At 53.1% G+C, this 15,927-nt stretch overlaps 1 protein-coding gene across 2 annotated transcripts in view; it reads right to left on the reverse strand.

The window, feature by feature from the left end:
* Window positions 1-15,927, reverse strand: part of TYK2 (tyrosine kinase 2) — a 59,074-nt gene that overhangs the window by 16,496 nt on the left and 26,651 nt on the right. For both annotated transcript variants that reach the window (XM_077329781.1, XM_077329780.1), the window contains exons 4-9: window positions 10,262-10,409; window positions 9,439-9,602; window positions 8,025-8,409; window positions 3,279-3,473; window positions 2,935-3,092; window positions 1,795-1,912 (exon numbers count right to left, since the gene is read on the reverse strand). In XM_077329781.1, coding sequence (XP_077185896.1) covers window positions 1,795-1,912; window positions 2,935-3,092; window positions 3,279-3,473; window positions 8,025-8,409; window positions 9,439-9,602; window positions 10,262-10,409 — 1,168 coding nt within the window. The remainder of the gene's footprint in view (window positions 1-1,794; window positions 1,913-2,934; window positions 3,093-3,278; window positions 3,474-8,024; window positions 8,410-9,438; window positions 9,603-10,261; window positions 10,410-15,927) is intronic.

The raw sequence follows: 15,927 nt of genomic DNA on the forward strand, positions 1-15,927 counted from the left end.
GGCAAACAGGTCCAGAACGCATTGATGGATTTCTGGAAGGGAGGGTGGGAGCAGGGGCCCTGCAGATGTTGCTGGTTACGCCTGGTCTCCACCAAATGCCTGGCGGAAGAGCTCCTTTTTGCAGGCCCTGCGGAACTTGTTTTAGCTCCTTCAGGGCCCTGATCTCCTCCGGGAGCTCCTTCCACCAGGTGGGGGCCAGGACAGAGAAGGCTCTGGCCCTGGTTGAGGCCAGGCGGGCTTCTTTAGGGCCAGGGACCATTAGCCGGTTGGTGGTGGCACAGCGTAGAGCTCTTTGAGGGGCATAGGCAGGGAGGCGGTCCCTCAGGTACACTGGGCCCTGACCGCGTATGCCCTTGAAGGTAATTACCAAAACCTTTAGCCTGATCCGGAATCCAACTGGCAACCACTGCAGTTGGTGGAGCATGGAAAGGCTGCAGACATGGGAATCTCAGTCCTGCACGGCCTCCCACACGGCCTTCTGTTATTATGCAGAGTGAACTTGGTCGAGGAAGATAGTGCAATCCGGCCTAGCACGGATGATGGGACTTTGGTTAGGTTGCATAATATCAAGGGAGACAGGCTGATGTTTCAAAACCATTAGAAGACACTTGCTGGATCAGGCCAGTGGTCCTTCTAGTCCAGCCTCCCGTCTCATGCAGTGGCTATTCAGTTCCTCTGGAGGTTTTACCAGCAAGGCACAGAGGCTGAGGCCCCTGATGCTGCCTCCTGGATCTGGGATTCAGAGGGTTTGACTGCCTCTGAATGTGGGGGTTCCATTTAGTCACCACTGGCAGTCCTCTCCTCCATGAACCTGTCTAATCCCCCTTTTAAAGCCAGCTACGCCTGTGGCCATCACCGAGTCCTCGGGCAGCAAATTCCATGTTTTAATTCTTCGCTGGGTCAGCTAGTCTTTCCTCCTGTCTATCCGGAATCTACTGCCCATCAACTTAATTGGTTGCCGTCAAGTTCTAATATTCTGGGAGAGGGGGAAATAGTTCTCTTTGTCTCCACTCTGTACCCTGTGCGTAATTTTATAAGCCTCGGCCATACCGATCCCCCCACCCAGACTCTTTTGAAAAGACCCAGGTTCATCAGCCGTTTTGAGGAGAAGGAGGGAGAGGAGGCCTTCCCGGTCAAGGCAAGAAGATTCGGCTTTTCTACCCCATTGTTCATTACCCCAGGGAGTCTCAAAGCGGTTTCCAATCGCCTTCCTCCCCCCACAACAGACACCCTGAGAGGTAGATGGGGTTGAGAGAGCTCTGACAGGACTGCTCTGTGAGAACAGCACTATCAGGGCTGTGAAGAGACTGGCAGAGGCAGTGGTTTGCCATTGCCTGCCTCTGCGGAGCACCCCTGGGCTTCTTTGGGGGTCTCCCACCCAAATACAAACTGGGGCTGACTCTGATTAGGCAAGAATGTCAAGGGTGGTCCGGACTGATATGCCTAGGGCTAGGACAGGGGTAGTCAAACTGCAGCCCTCCAGATGTCCATGGACTACAATTCCCAGGAGCCCCTGCCAGCATTCGCTGGCAGGGGCTCATGGGAATTGTAGTCCATGGACATCTGGAGGGCCGCAGTTCGCTGGCAGGGGCTCATGGGAATTGTAGTCCATGGACATCTGGAGGGCCGCAGTTCGCTGGCAGGGGCTCCTGGGAATTGTAGTCCATGGACATCTGGAGGGCCGCAGTTTGACTACCCCTGGGCTAGGAAGCCTGGTCCCAACCACCACCAGAACTGAAGCTGACTGGAGAACGTTTCTTTTAAAAGGCCGCTGCCGCTTTTCCTGGAACACACCTGGCCTCTCCTCACCACGGACAAGATCATCCGGTTGAAGTCCAGCACGCTCCAGCGGAGGGCATACAGTCCGTCCTCCTGCTCCTCCCTCTTCAGCTTGGCCAAGATAAACTCCTCCCTAAGGCGGCAGGAACAGAAAGCATTTCAGAGAGGAACACGGAGAGATCCGTGAGTTGCTGTTTCTAATAGTCTGGCCATGCGTTGCTACCAATGGTCACCCTGTCGCCTCCCAAACCACACACCAGTGAGATCTCAGAAAAGAGCGCTTTGGAGTCGAAATGATACCTATCAGGTCCCCGCCCAGCCAGAGATAAATCTATTTCTGAACATGTATTAACGGTGGGTAAGTAGGGGCATTCTCTGACCAGGAGCAACTTGCCTGCCCAGATGCTCCACAGAGTTAATTAATCGAAGGCCTCTGCATAGCCTTTCCTAACTTTTTTACCGGAAAAATCCTTCAGGCTTCGAGAAAGCCCAGAAGTGGTGCAAATGTGCAGAATATGGTTGGGAAGCAGAGCTGTGGACACGCCCCTCCCTTTCCCACCTCCTCCAGGCCCAGCATTGGCCATTTCGGGAGCGTTAGGGGGGTCAGCATGACCATCTATGGCCATATCACCTAACAAATATATGTAAACTAGCCCACAGATTGACCCAGATAAATTCAATGGCCACGGTGCCACATGTTCAACCCAACATGCAAAGCGACTTCCAGTCGCCTTCCCTTTCCTCCTCACAACAGACACCCTGTGAGGGAGGGCAGGCTGAGAGAGCCCTGAGATTACTGAGGAAGAAGAGTTGGTTCTTATGTGCCGCTTTTCTCTACCCGAAGGAGTCTCAAAGGGGCTTCCAATCACCTTCCCTTTTCTCTCCCCACAACAGACACCCTGTGAGGGAGGGGAGGCTGAGAGAGCCCTGAGATTCCTGCTTGGTCAGAACAGTGCCATCGGGGCTGTGACTAGCCCAAGGTCACCCAGCTGGCTGCATGTGGAGGAGGAGGAGCAGGAAACAAACCCAGCTCACCAGATTAGAAGTCCACACTCCTAACCAATCCACCAAGGTGGCTCTGAACCAGTGGACGCTCTGAGCCTTAGGGCCTCACGCGGGGACCTGTTTTGAGCAACAGAAGGAGGGGCTGCTTACTGCATCGGGCCGTGGATGCCATTCAGGATGCTCATCACCAGCCGGGGCGGAGCGACTTCGTGGCACAGGTAGTGGCTGGAGTCAGCGGTCAGTCTGAAGTAACCATCTACCAGGGACACCAAGGACAGAGCAGCCTCGTGGGACTGAAGAGACAAATCCTAGAGAGAGAAAAATCATTGCAGAGACATTAGGGGACATTAGAACCACCATGGTCACTGAGGGGAACCTCCACATCCAGAGGCAGTAAGCCTCTGCATCCCAGAGCCAGGAGGCAACATCGGGGGAAGGCCTCGGCCTGGCTGGCCCCTGGGTGAGACGGGAGGCTGGACTTGTCTCCGACTTACCAGGCACTTATTGTCTTGACGGTGGATGCTGACTTTACTCCCCTTGATGACGATGTGTGTGATCTCCTGGAAGTCACAGAAGTGTGCCCACTTGGGTTCACATTTTTCCACTGGCTGGTAGGGCCAATTGGGTCTGTGGTCCTTATTCTTGGTCTTCCTCCCCAGATAGCCCCGATGCGGATGGATTTCCACTCGCTGCAGGGTCAAGAGAAAAGGGGCCGCAGCTGAACCCATCAGCCTGTACGCAACTCATGATAGCTACGCTGGGGAATGGTTAAACGTGGACCTCCCTTCTGACCTGCCAGAAGGTTAGTTACAACACCGAGGCTGCCAAGCAGATGAATCTAAGCCTCTGAATCCCCGAGCCAGAAGGAAGCCTCAGAAGAAGGCCTTGGGTACTAGATTTATTTTATTTTTATAACTGGAATCATAGAGTTGGAAGGGACCTCCTGGGTCATCTAGTCCAACCCCCTGCACTGTGGACACTCACAACCCTCTTGCTCACCCACTGTCACCTGCCACCCCCTTGAGCCTTCACAGAATCAGCCTGTCCGTCAGATGGCTCTCCAGCCTCTGCTTAATAATCTCCAAAGAATAATCTCCACCACCTCCCGAGGAAGCCTGTTCCACTGAGAAACTGCTCTGACTGTCAGAGACTTCTTCTTCCGGATGTTAAGACGGAATTTCTTTTGAATTAATTTCATCCCATTGGTTCTGGTCCGTGCCCCTGGGGTCTGCTCCATCCTCTACATGGAAGCCTTTTAAATACTTGGATGGTTCTCAGATCCCCTCTCGGTCGTCTCCTCTCCAGGCTAAACAGACCAAGCTCCCCCAACCTTTCCTCATACATCTTGGTCTCCAAAACCCTCACCCTCTTTGTTGCCCTCCTCTGGACACGCTCCAGTTTGTCTACATCCCTCTTCAACTGGGGTGCCCAAAACTGAACACAGGACTCCAAGGGAGGCCGAACCAGAGCAGAGTAAAGCGGTAACATCACGTCTCATGATCTGGACACGATACTCCGTTTGATACAGCCCAAAATTCTATTTGCCTTTTTAGCCACCGAGTCACTTTTGTTATCTGCCCTCTCTCTGTGGACTCAGGGTGGTTTACAAGATAAAATTGCATCAATAAAGGTAAATATAAAGATAAAAATTTGAGTTAATAAATTCTGAAAGCATCAGGGGAAGGCTTCGGGAACTGGCTGGCCCCTGGGTGAGACGGGAGGCTGGACTGGAGGGACCCTCCCTGGCCTGACCCAGCAGGGCTCTTCTGAGGGTCTTCTCAGGGGAAGGCCTCGGCCTCTCTGCCCTGTGGCTGGCCCTGCAGAGGAACTGGCTGGCCCCTGGGTGAGGTGGGAGGCTGGACTGGAGGGACCCTCCCTGGCCTGACCCAGCAGGGCTCTTCTGAGGGTCTTCTCAGGGGAAGGCCTCGGCCTCTCTGCCGTGTGGCTGGCCCTGCAGAGGAACTGGCTGGCCCCTGGGTGAGACGGGAGGCTGGACCGGAGGGACCCTCCCTGGCCTGACCCAGCAGGGCTCTTCTGAGGGTCTTAATGGGTCACCACATCAAGAAAATGTTTACATGCGGGTTCACCGCACCAAAATAGTCCTGTGAATGTTCGAAGAGGAGTCTGCCTGGCTACCCCCTCAGGGCAAAAAGGGCATCTTTGTTAGAACTGGACACTCATGCCGAAAAGCACAGACGGCTCTTGCGACAAGAAATCAGCTCGGAGCCCACAGGAGGCTACTCCTGGCCGCTGCCCTATCAGGATCCACCAGCTGCAAAGAGACTCTGAGACTCTTAATGCGGCAAGAGAAGCTGGTTGCATTTGAGGACAGGAAATTCTGCGCTCGAGGGAAGGGAGCCCTCCCCCCACATCCTGCCGGCCTGCGCTAGAGCTTGAGAAGCAGCCTGGGAGCCCTTCTGCTTTACAAATGCCCGCCTGAAGTTCAGTTTGCTGTCTGACCTGCCTTGGGGGAGGGGGCTGAACCGAGTGGCTGGCACCAATGCAAATATTAACTATTACAGAAGAGAAAGGGGGGGAGAAGGGGCCTTTCCTTACTGGGAAACTCCCCTTAAGCCAAAAAGCACTCTGGAAACCCACCGCTGGCAGCCCTCGGTGTCACGCTCCCAGTCGACTCCCCCGGGCTTGTGATTTATTGAAAAGAAACAACTAAGCTTGAGATACTTTCTGTGAAGACTAATTCGCAATACCCACACAGATCGAGGGATTCCCCTTCAGCCCCACCTTCAGGGCATGTCATCTCGCCCTGCTTTGGGAGGTAACCTCGGCACCTTGGCCTCACACAGGTGTCCACTCCAACCGCCGGACCCCGGGGCTTGTAGATAGCCCTGAACTTGATCCCCTCCTGTCTAGGTTAACGTGAGGTTAACACATCGCCCCCACAGAGATCTTAGTGAAACTATCAAGAGCCGCACACTCCCCAATGGCTTCCCCCTACTCACGAACGGCCACTCTATTCCCCACCCAGAGAGAGTGTAAGGACACAACAAATGCAGACAGGAAACGCCAGGCAAGGTTCTTTATGAAGGGGGGAGGAGGGAAGAACAGGGTGGCTGGATACCAAAGCCTCCGGCGTTTGGCAGGGCCTGCGAAACGGAGCTCAGGGCTATGGTTGGGGCCAGTGCGGCAAGGAAGGTTTTTAAGACCCTCCCCTTCCAGGATAGAGGATGTGAATGGCGGCTTGCGGGTTCCATCTGGACCCCTCTTCCCACCCCCCTCTATGAGATTTTTATTGGGGGAATGGGTAGGGTTTCGAGCTAGTCTTCCCCGCCATGTTTCCTTTTTTTTTTGTTTTGTTATAATGATTAGTTGGATCTGTGCTATGTTTTTATGTCTGGGGTATTAATGGGGGTTTTATTGGGATTTTATGCAGACTGGTTCTTATATGCCGCTTTTCTCTACCCAAAGGGGTCTCAAAGCAGCTTCCAATTGCCTTCCCTTTCCTCTCCCCACAACTGACACCCTGTGAGGGAGGGGAGGCTGAGAGAGCCCTGAGATTACTGAAGAAGAAGAGTTTGTTTGTTTGTTTGTTTGTTTGTTTATTTATTATATTTTTATACCGCCCTCCCCGGAGGCTCAGTTGGTTCTTAGATGCCGCTTTTCTCTACCCAAAGGGGCTTCCAGTCGCCTTCCCTTTCCTCTCCCCAAAACAGACACCCTGTGAGGTGGGTGAGGCTGAGAGAGCCCCGAGAGAACTGCTCAATCAGAACACTTTTATCAGTTTTATCAAGGCCACCCAGTTGGCTGCATGTGGGGGAACGCAGCATCGTACCCGGCATGCCAGATTAGAAGTCCACACTCCTAACCACGACACCAAACTGGCTCTCTTAAAGTACTTTATCACATCATCATCTCTTTGGACGGACTTTTATTTCGAGCCGACAATTCTGGACTTTATTTTGTTTTGTTACATTGTGATTGATATCCCACCACTCTCAGCAAGCTGGCTCGCAGTGGGTCACACTAAAATCCCCAATAAAAACACAATATTGACTCATTAAAACACCCATTAAAAACCCCTACGGCGGTGAGACATCAATTTCCATGGTGTTAAAACTGGTTTAAAAAATAGAAAACGGCTGCACCACTCATGTCCCATGACAACTTTCCAATAACCACTTGGGCTCTTTCCCTTCAAGGGATAATTTTGGCCCAACCTCCCTGCTTGGTTTTGATCACTGTGAAATCCAGGTTTTTAATTCTCATTCCCACTTTGAAGCCTTAGGTCGGGCGATAAATCAAGCCAAATTGGATTCCAGATGCGATGGAGCAACCCGACAGGCCCTGCCAAGTTCCCCTGAGAAAGCCGAAAGCTCCGGTTCCCAAGCAGAGAGAGGCAGAGATGCACCCACAATGAACGAGAGGGGGGGGGGGACAGACGGAGGGAGAGAATATAGAGGGAGAGGGGGAGAGAGGAGAGAGAGAGGAGAGAGGAGAGCAGAGAGAGAGGGAGGAGAGAGGAGAGGGAGAGGGGAGAGAGAGATGAGAGAGGAGAGTGGAGAGAGAGGGAGACAGGAGAGAGGAGAGTGGAGAGAGGAGAGAGAGGGAGAGAGGAGAGAGAGGGAGAGAGGAGAGAGAGGGGAGAGAGGGAGAGAGAGGGAGGGAGGAGAGAGAGGGAGAGAGGGAGAGAGGGGAGAGAGAGAGGAGAGAGAGGGAGACGGGAGAGAGGAGAGTGGAGAGAGGAGAGAGGGAGAGAGAGAGGAGAGAGGGAGGAGAGAGAGGGAGAGAGGGGAGAGAGAGAGGAGAGAGAGGGAGACAGGAGAGAGGAGAGTGGGAGAGAGAGAGGAGAGAGGGAGGAGAGAGAGGGAGAGAGAGGGAGGGAGGAGAGAGAGGGGAGAGAGAGAGGAGAGGGAGACGGGAGAGAGGAGAGTGGAGAGAGGGAGAGAGAGAGGAGAGAGGGAGGAGAGAGAGGGAGAGAGAGGGAGGGAGGAGAGAGAGGGGAGAGAGAGAGGAGAGAGAGGGAGACAGGAGAGAGGAGAGTGGAGAGAGGAGAGAGGGAGACGGGAGAGAGGAGAGTGGAGAGAGGAGAGAGAGAGGAGAGAGAGGGAGACGGGGAGAGAGAGAGAGGGGGAGAGATTGGAGAGGGAGGAGGGAGGAGGGAGAGTGGAGAGAGAGGGAGACGGGAGAGAGGGAAAGAGAGAGGAGAGAGAGGGGGAGAAAGCGAGAGGGGGAGAGATTGGAGAGAGGGAGGAGAGAGGAGAGAGAGGAGCCAATGGACATACCTCAGCAGAGATGGGCCGCCACTGAATGCCGTCGGTGCCCGTGATCTTCACCTCGTGGGTGGGGGGTCGGTAGCTGTCCTGGGAATCATGGGAATTCTCCAGAGAGCTGTGCCCTCCGTTGATGTAGAGCGGCACCTTCTCGCCTTCGGAAATTGTTTCGAGGGAGAGCACAGGGAAGAGTTCACTCCCAAACCTCGGGGCCAGGGTCTCCAGGGTCACCAGATACTTGTACATGATGTCTTGCTCGGTCAGCTTGCCGACGCTCATCGTGTGCCGCTGGAAGCGCTGCAAGAACTTCTTGAAGATGTTCCTCATGCGGAATCGGGTCAGGTAGTTGTTCTGCTGGATCTGCCGGCAGAAGGAGCGGGGGATGCACTCCTTGAAGCTGCGAGGGTCGGACGGACACGTGAAACGGTATGAATGGCAGAACGGGACAGAGAAGAACCACAAAGGGAACAAGGCTGGAGCTCAGCAATCAGCACCCCAGTTCTCGTCTGCGGTTCAACTTTAATCCAATGATTCCACAGCAATGTGCACAATGGCTCTCAATAGTAACTATTCCAAGGGGAATGGAATGGCTCAGTGACATGGCTTCTGCTTGGCATGCAGAAGGTCCCCCGTATCTCCAATTAATGGGACCAGGAAGGAGGGGATGGGAAAGACCGTGACCTGAGATTCAATAACAGAAGAAGCAAAGTTGCTTCTTATACCGCACGTTTCACTGCGAAAGGAGTCTCAATGCAGCTTCCAATCGCCTTCTTCTTCCCTTCCTCTCCACCAAGAAGAAGAAGAAGAAGAAGAGTTGGTTCTTATATGCCGCTTTTCCCTACCCAAAGGTGGCTCAAAGCGGCTTACAGTCGCCTTCCTTTTCCTCTCCCCACAACAGACACCCTGTGGGGTGAGTGAGGCTGAGAGAGCGCTGATATCACTGCCCGGTCAGAACAATTTTATCAGTGCCGTGGCGAGCCCAAGGTCACCCAGCTGGTTGCATGTGGGGGAGCGCAGAATCGAACCTGGCATCCTGTGAAGGTATCCTGTGAAGGAGGTGGGGCTGAGAGAGCCCTGACAGGACTATCAGGGCTGTGATGAGCCCAAGGTCACCAAGATGGCTGCATGTAGAGGAGGAGCGGGAAATCAGATCTGCCTCGCCAGACTAGAAGCTGCTGCTCTTAACCATGACACCAAGCTGGGCTGTGAGTTGACATCAAAATATCCATCTATCTTATCTATCTTATCTATCTTATCCATCTATCCTCCATCCATCCATCCATCCATCTGACAGACAGACAGACATTTTAATAACACTGGGCTTTCCCCCCTGCTTCTAAATGTCTTGTGGCCTGCAATGAAACCCCACGATCCCAGGGCTGGGAAGTGCATTAAGAGCGCAGATTCCGCCCTGACCAGTGGTCACCTGATCCTCTCTGCGACTTCTTCCAGGGAGACGCCTCTGCGGAGGGCCATGTGGCAGAGATGGAGGACGGCCATCCCCAGGCTCTCGTTCTTGAACTGGTGGATCTCCTGCTCGCTGCGCAGGTCCTTCAGAGAGGCCACGTCATGGATGAAGTCGTGTTTCCCCTGGGAAGAAAAGGGACACGGAACAGCCGTGAAGAAGGGACATTCCCCAGCGGAAAACGCACGGGAGTTCCGTGGTCCAGGCCACATAGCTAGGGACCCTGGACTACCAAAAAGCATGCTGGGGGGATCCGACCTGTGATGACACGTTTGTTTATTCGCGTTATTTACGGTGTGCCTTTCTCACAGGGATTCTCACAGTGGATTGTGTGGAGAGTGCAGGATATTCAGGAACCAATGCATGTGAGTTTTAAAAGCCTGGAACCAAACTGAAACGTACAAGATAGAACTAACAAGGCTGGCCAGACCGTGATGCTCCAGAGGTCCGTGGACTCCAATTCCCATGAGCCCCCGCCAGCATAATGCTGGCGGGGGCTCATGGGAATCGGAGTCCACTTGACATCTGGAGGTAGACCACAGCCACGAACTGTGCATCCTAGTAGGTACAGTGCGACCCTATGACCTGTGCCAAAAAAGCCCTCCTGAATTATTCAGTTTGGCAGTTTGCAGAAAGCCAGGAGAAGCCGGGTCTTCATGGTCTCCTCGGGAAAGCATGGCTGGGAGAGGAATCATGGTGTAGTGGTTAGAGCCGGCCTTCTCAACCAGAGCTTCTGCCGGACACACAGCGGGCGAAATCGGAACGGGCCAGCCGAGGTGCGTACTTGCTCAAAGAGGTACTCAAAGGACGGCTTGTCAAGCAGGGCGCTGCCTTGATCCCCCTTCCGGTCTTCCACGTCGCTCAGGCGAGGGACGCTGCGACAGACGGCCGGCTCCTTATCGTTCATCCCGTGCCAGTTTCGGAAATAGTATCTGGGAAAGAGAAAGCGAGTCAGCGACCTCTGCCTCCTGGACAGAAGCTACAATCCCAGGAGATCTTTGGCCCCTACCTGGAGGTTGGCAACCCTAGAGACCCCTCTCTGTAAGTCAGCAGGTGCGTGACCAATATGAACCGTTCAAAGGTATCACCGGGCCCTTGCACTGGCTGTCACATCCTGCAACCCACACTTGGGACAAAAAGGGAGAACAAGCCATCCATCCGACCACACGTTTTGCCCTTGCTAACCCTGTGGGTTTTTGCATGACAGATGCGATGAACCTTTTGTCACAGATGACCATTTTGGGGGAGCCAGTTGGCCCAGGATCTGAGAAGCTGTCCCACTATCCAGTTACCTTGGTGACCAGCCTTCAGCCTGCCATAAAAGACCCCATGAAGAAGAAAGAAGAAGAAAGAAGAAAGAAAGAAGAAAGAAGAAAAAGAGTTGGTTCTTATATGCCACTTTTCCCTACCCGAAGGAGGCTCAAAGGGGCTTCCATTCGCCTTCCCGTTCCTCTCCCCACAACAGACACCCTGTGAGGTGGGTGAGGCTGAGAGAGCCCTGAGATTACTCAAGAAGAAGAAGAAGAGTTGCTTCTTATATGCCACTTTTCCCTACCCGAAGGAGTCTCAAAGAGGCTTCCAGTCGCCTTCCCTTTCCTCTCCCCACAACAGGCACCCTGTGAGGTGGGTGAGGCTGAGAGAGCCCTGAGATTACTGAAGAAGAAGAAGAAGAGTTGCTTCTTATATGCCACTTTTCCCTACCCGAAGGAGTCTCAAAGAGGCTTACAGTCGCCTTCCCTTTCCTCTCCCCACAACAGACACCCTGTGAGGTGGGTGAGGCTGAGAGAGCCCTGAGATTACTGAAGAAGAAGAAGAAGAGTTGCTTCTTATATGCCACTTTTCCCTACCCGAAGGAGTCTCAAAGAGGCTTACAGTCGCCTTCCCTTCCTCTCCCCACAACAGACACCCTGTGAGGGAGGGGAGGCTGAGAGAGCCCTGAGATTACTGAAGAAGAAGAAGAAGAGTTGCTTCTTATATGCCACTTTTCTCTACCCGAAGGAGTCTCAAAGAGGCTTCCATTTGCCTTCCCTTTCCTCTCCCCACAACAGACACCCTGTGAGGTGGGTGAGGCTGAGAGAGCCCTGAGATTACTGAAGAAGAAGAAGAAGAGTTGCTTCTTATATGCCGCTTTTCTCTACCCGAAGGAGTCTCAAAGAGGCTTCCATTTGCCTTCCCTTTCCTCTCCCCACAACAGACACCCTGTGAGGTGGGTGAGGCTGAGAGAGCCCTGAGATTACTGAAGAAGAAGAAGAAGAGTTGCTTCTTATATGCCACTTTTCCCTACCCGAAGGAGTCTCAAAGAGGCTTCCAGTCGCCTTCCCTTTCCTCCCCCCACAACAGACACCCTGTGGGAAGGGTGAGGCTGAGAGAGCCCTGGTATCACTGCTTGGTCAGAACAGTTTTATCAGTGCCATGGCAAGCCCAAGGTCACCCAGCTGGTCGCATGTGGGGGAGTGCAGAATCGAACCCGGCTCGCCAGATTAGAAGTCCGCACTCCTAACCACTACACCAAACCGGCTCTCTTAATAGGATCATTCCCCTACAGACTAAAAAGGAGACCCGAAGCACTGTGCCTTTTTGTGTTCGTCTGCCTTATAGAGGCACACAGATCAATTAAAATAAGGGGCAGGTGTGAAGGCAGCTGGGTGGGTCAAAGGACCAGCACGCTTCTCTGAGCAGAAAACACTCCAGATCTTATTTTCAGGGGTTTCGTTTTTATTCTTTCTTTATTTTGAGATTTATATCCCGCCACTCCCAAATGGCTGCGTTCGTGGCTAAGTGTCTGTTCTCTGAAAACACAGGCCAAGGTAATGTGCTGTATAACGTACGCGAAGTCAAACTCAGGGGTCCCCAACATGGTGCCCACAGGCAACACAGCACCTGCCGAGTGTTTTCCGGGTGGGGCCAGGTAAGGCTTTTACCATGCAGGTTTCTAAAAGGGTTGCTTTCCCAACAGCTGCCACCACAGCACAAAGATTTATACGGTGTTTACTGAACTTGGCTGCATCTTGCGGCAGGTTCCACCTCCTACGGCGGACATTTTGTTGCTGCAACCACTGTGTCCTGTCGGAATGCCAAATGAGCCCCCCGGGCTCTGAAAGGTTGAGGGTCCCTGGCCTAACCTTTAGCGTTTTGACTGTATTAGTAGGAATGATGTATGTTGAGATTCGACAAAGATAATCACAGTTAAATAGAGTTTTTACCCAGAGGAGGGGTTCCCTGACTGTGGAGAGTAATAAACACGGTTGGGGGAGTTTGGTCTGTTTAGCCTGGAGAGGAGACAACCGAGAGGGGATCTGATAACCATCTTCAAGTATTGAAAAGGCTGCCCTGTAGAGGATGGAGCAGAGTTGTTCTCTCTTGCCCCAGAGGGACAGACCAGAAGGAATGGGATGAAATTAATTCAAAAGAAATTCCATCTAAACATCCAGAAGAAGTCCCTGACAGTTAGAGTGGTTCCTCAGTGGAACAGGCTTCCTCGGGAAGTGGTGGGTTCTCCAACCTTGGAGATTTTTAAAGAGAGGCTGGAGAGCCATGTGATGGAGAGGCTGATTCTGTGAAGGCTCAAGGGGGTGGCAGGTGACAGTGGGTGAGCGAGAGGGTTGTGGGTGTCCTGCGTAGAGCAGGGGGTTGGACTAGATGACCCAGGGGGGACCCTTCCAAATCTATCATTCTATGATTCTAGGTACACTGCTAGCCAGATAATGATAAACGTGAAGAGATCCGAGTGCTTCAACGTAGGGCCATTTCACAGCTAGCTATTATTAAGGCCCTCGAAGAGTACGCAAGACATGACACTGCATTCAGCCAGGTTCCTTCAGCTGGCTTCTAAGGCCTGTCCTCTCCAGAAGCGATAAGCAAAGCCACAGGGAGGGAAAAGGTGGCAGAGCAAGCAAGCCGAGTTGTATCTGAACTACGGGGCGTAGCCAAAGTTCCCCCGCCATGCCCAGCCAGACCACTTGGGTCCCACTTGCCAGTTTGGTGTGGTGGTTAGGAGTGCGGACTTCTAATCTGGCATGCCGGGTTCGATTCTGCACTCCTCCACATGCAGCCAGCTGGGTGACCTTGGGCTCCTCACAGCACTGATAAAACTGTTCTGACCGAGCAGCGCTCTCTCAGGGCTCTCTCAGCCTCACCCACTTCACAGGATGTCTGTTGTGGGGAGAGGAAAGGGAAGGTGACTGGAAGCCGTTTTGAGCCTCCTTCGGGTAGAGAAAAGCAGCATCTAAGAACCAACTCTTCTTCTTCTTCTTCAGTAATCTCAGGGCTCTCTCAGCCTCCCGTCCCTCACAGGGTGTCTGTTGTGGGGAGAGGAAAGGGAAGGCGACTGGAAGCTGTTTTAAGCCTCCTTCGGGTAGAGAAAAGCGGCATATAAGAACCAACTCTTCTTCTTCTTCTTCAGTAATCTCAGGGCTCTCTCAGCCTCCCCTCCCTCACAGGGTGTCTGTTGTGGGGAGAGGAAAGGGAAGGTGACTGGAAGCCGCTTTGAGCCTCCTTCGGGTAGGGAAAAGCAGCATATAAGGAACCAACTCTTCTTCTTCTTCTTCAGTAATCTCAGGGCTCTCTCAGCCTCCCGTCCCTCACAGGGTGTCTGTTGTGGGGAGAGGAAAGGGAAGGTGACTGGAAGCCGCTTTGAGCCTCCTTCGGGTAGAGAAAAGCGGCATATAAGAACCAACTCTTCTTCTTCTTCTTCAGTAATCTCAGGGCTCTCTCAGCCTCCCCTCCCTCACAGGGTGTCTGTTGTGGGGAGAGGAAAGGGAAGGTGACTGGAAGCCGCTTTGAGCCTCCTTCGGGTAGGGAAAAGCAGCATATAAGGAACCAACTCTTCTTTTTTTCTTCTTCTTCTTCTCTTCTTCTTCTTCTAGCAGAAGCTCATGCCTTCAGCGAACGGAGGGCAGCAGCCCAAAAGCCCCCCCCCCCCGCTCCTAGAAAGCCGTCCTGGCATTTCACGTCCGTAGCCGTTGCTCAGCGGCAGGATTCCCTTGACTGACTTTGGGCTGGGCTGGTTCCAAGGCGAGTCGGTGAGGAATGCCAATGAATCATCTCAACGTAGACCCGAAGCTGCAGCAGAGGCCTGCCCGGACAGCCTCACTTCATGGGTGATCTCAATCCGTCTCATGAGGAGCTCTGCTCCTTCAGGCAGGCCGGGAGAAATCTGGCCCAGATCTGGGAGCCGCTGGCCAAGATTAGGAGCCGGTATTAGCAAACCCCTGACTCAAACTGTTCCGATGCGGAGATGAAATGTCTCAATGTGAGGGATGGGCGCGAACCGTAAGATTCCAGGTCCCTTTGGCTCAGACGGTTGCCGAACCCAACCGAACCAGAAGCCACAACATTAAACAGACTGGCTGGGTTAGGCTGGTCCGTTCCACTTTCTCCCCACTTAGAAGTCAGGGGAAGGGAAGGGAACTGCACAGCAAACAGGAGTCTGCAAACAGGTTGTCACTTGGGAGGAGGGCAGGATGCTGTTCCCGTTGGCTGCAGAGGAGAGGACGCGCAGTAATGGGTTTAAACTTCAAGTACAACGATATAGGCTAGATATCAGGAAAAAAAATTTCTCAGTCAGAGTCGTTCAGCAGTGGAATAGGCTGCCTAAGGAGGTGGTGAGCTCCCCCTCACTGGCAGTCTTCAAGCAAAGGTTGGATACACACTTTTCTTGGATGCTTTAGGATGCTTAGGGCTGATCCTGCGTTGAGCAGGGGGTTGGACTAGATGGCCTCTATGGCCCCTTCCAACTCTATGATTCTATGATTCTATGACGAGTGCTATAGAGCTAGAGTGACAGAGAGAGAAACACCACTCTGTGCTGCAACATCACCCTCTTCCTCCACTTTATCTTGATAACGACAACCTTGCTAGATAGTGCAGACAGAGAGAATGTGCCTGGCCCAGGGTCAGCACGTGGGGATTTGAACCTGAGCCTCTCCGATCCTGCACCGCACCATGCCGGCTCAGTGACCAAACCTGACCGTAGTACGTTCTGCTCGCCTCCACTGGACAGTGACCAAGGAGAAGCGTGGCACGCAGGCAAACAAAACTAAAGCAAATAGGTGCCAAAGTACAATTTATTTAACCAGGCAGGAAACCACAGACATCTTGAGCTGAACAGGGCCTGTCAGCAGGGGAAATGTGGGCAGAAACTTCTGCTCTGAGGTCTGCCTTCAGTAAAACACCCTCTTCTCAGAAGACTTTTCTGTCCTCCTAATAAATGTTCTGACAGCTTCTATATGAAGCAAAAAGGGGAGCAATTTCCCCGTCTGAAAGAGGACCTTGCAGAGCTGGAAAAAGTACAGGAAACCGAGACGATGAGGGGGCTGGAGCCCCTTCCCAGGGAGCAAAAGTTGAAGAGGCTGGGAGGTTTCTCTTTAGAAAACAGACAGCTTGGGGGGGGGGGGACGTGAGAAATGTTTATAAGATTATGCATGGGTGGGAAGACCCGAAAGAGAGAAC

This window comes from Paroedura picta, chromosome 3 (genome assembly GCF_049243985.1).
Source record: "Paroedura picta isolate Pp20150507F chromosome 3, Ppicta_v3.0, whole genome shotgun sequence".
Classification (NCBI taxonomy): Eukaryota; Metazoa; Chordata; class Lepidosauria; order Squamata; family Gekkonidae; genus Paroedura; species Paroedura picta.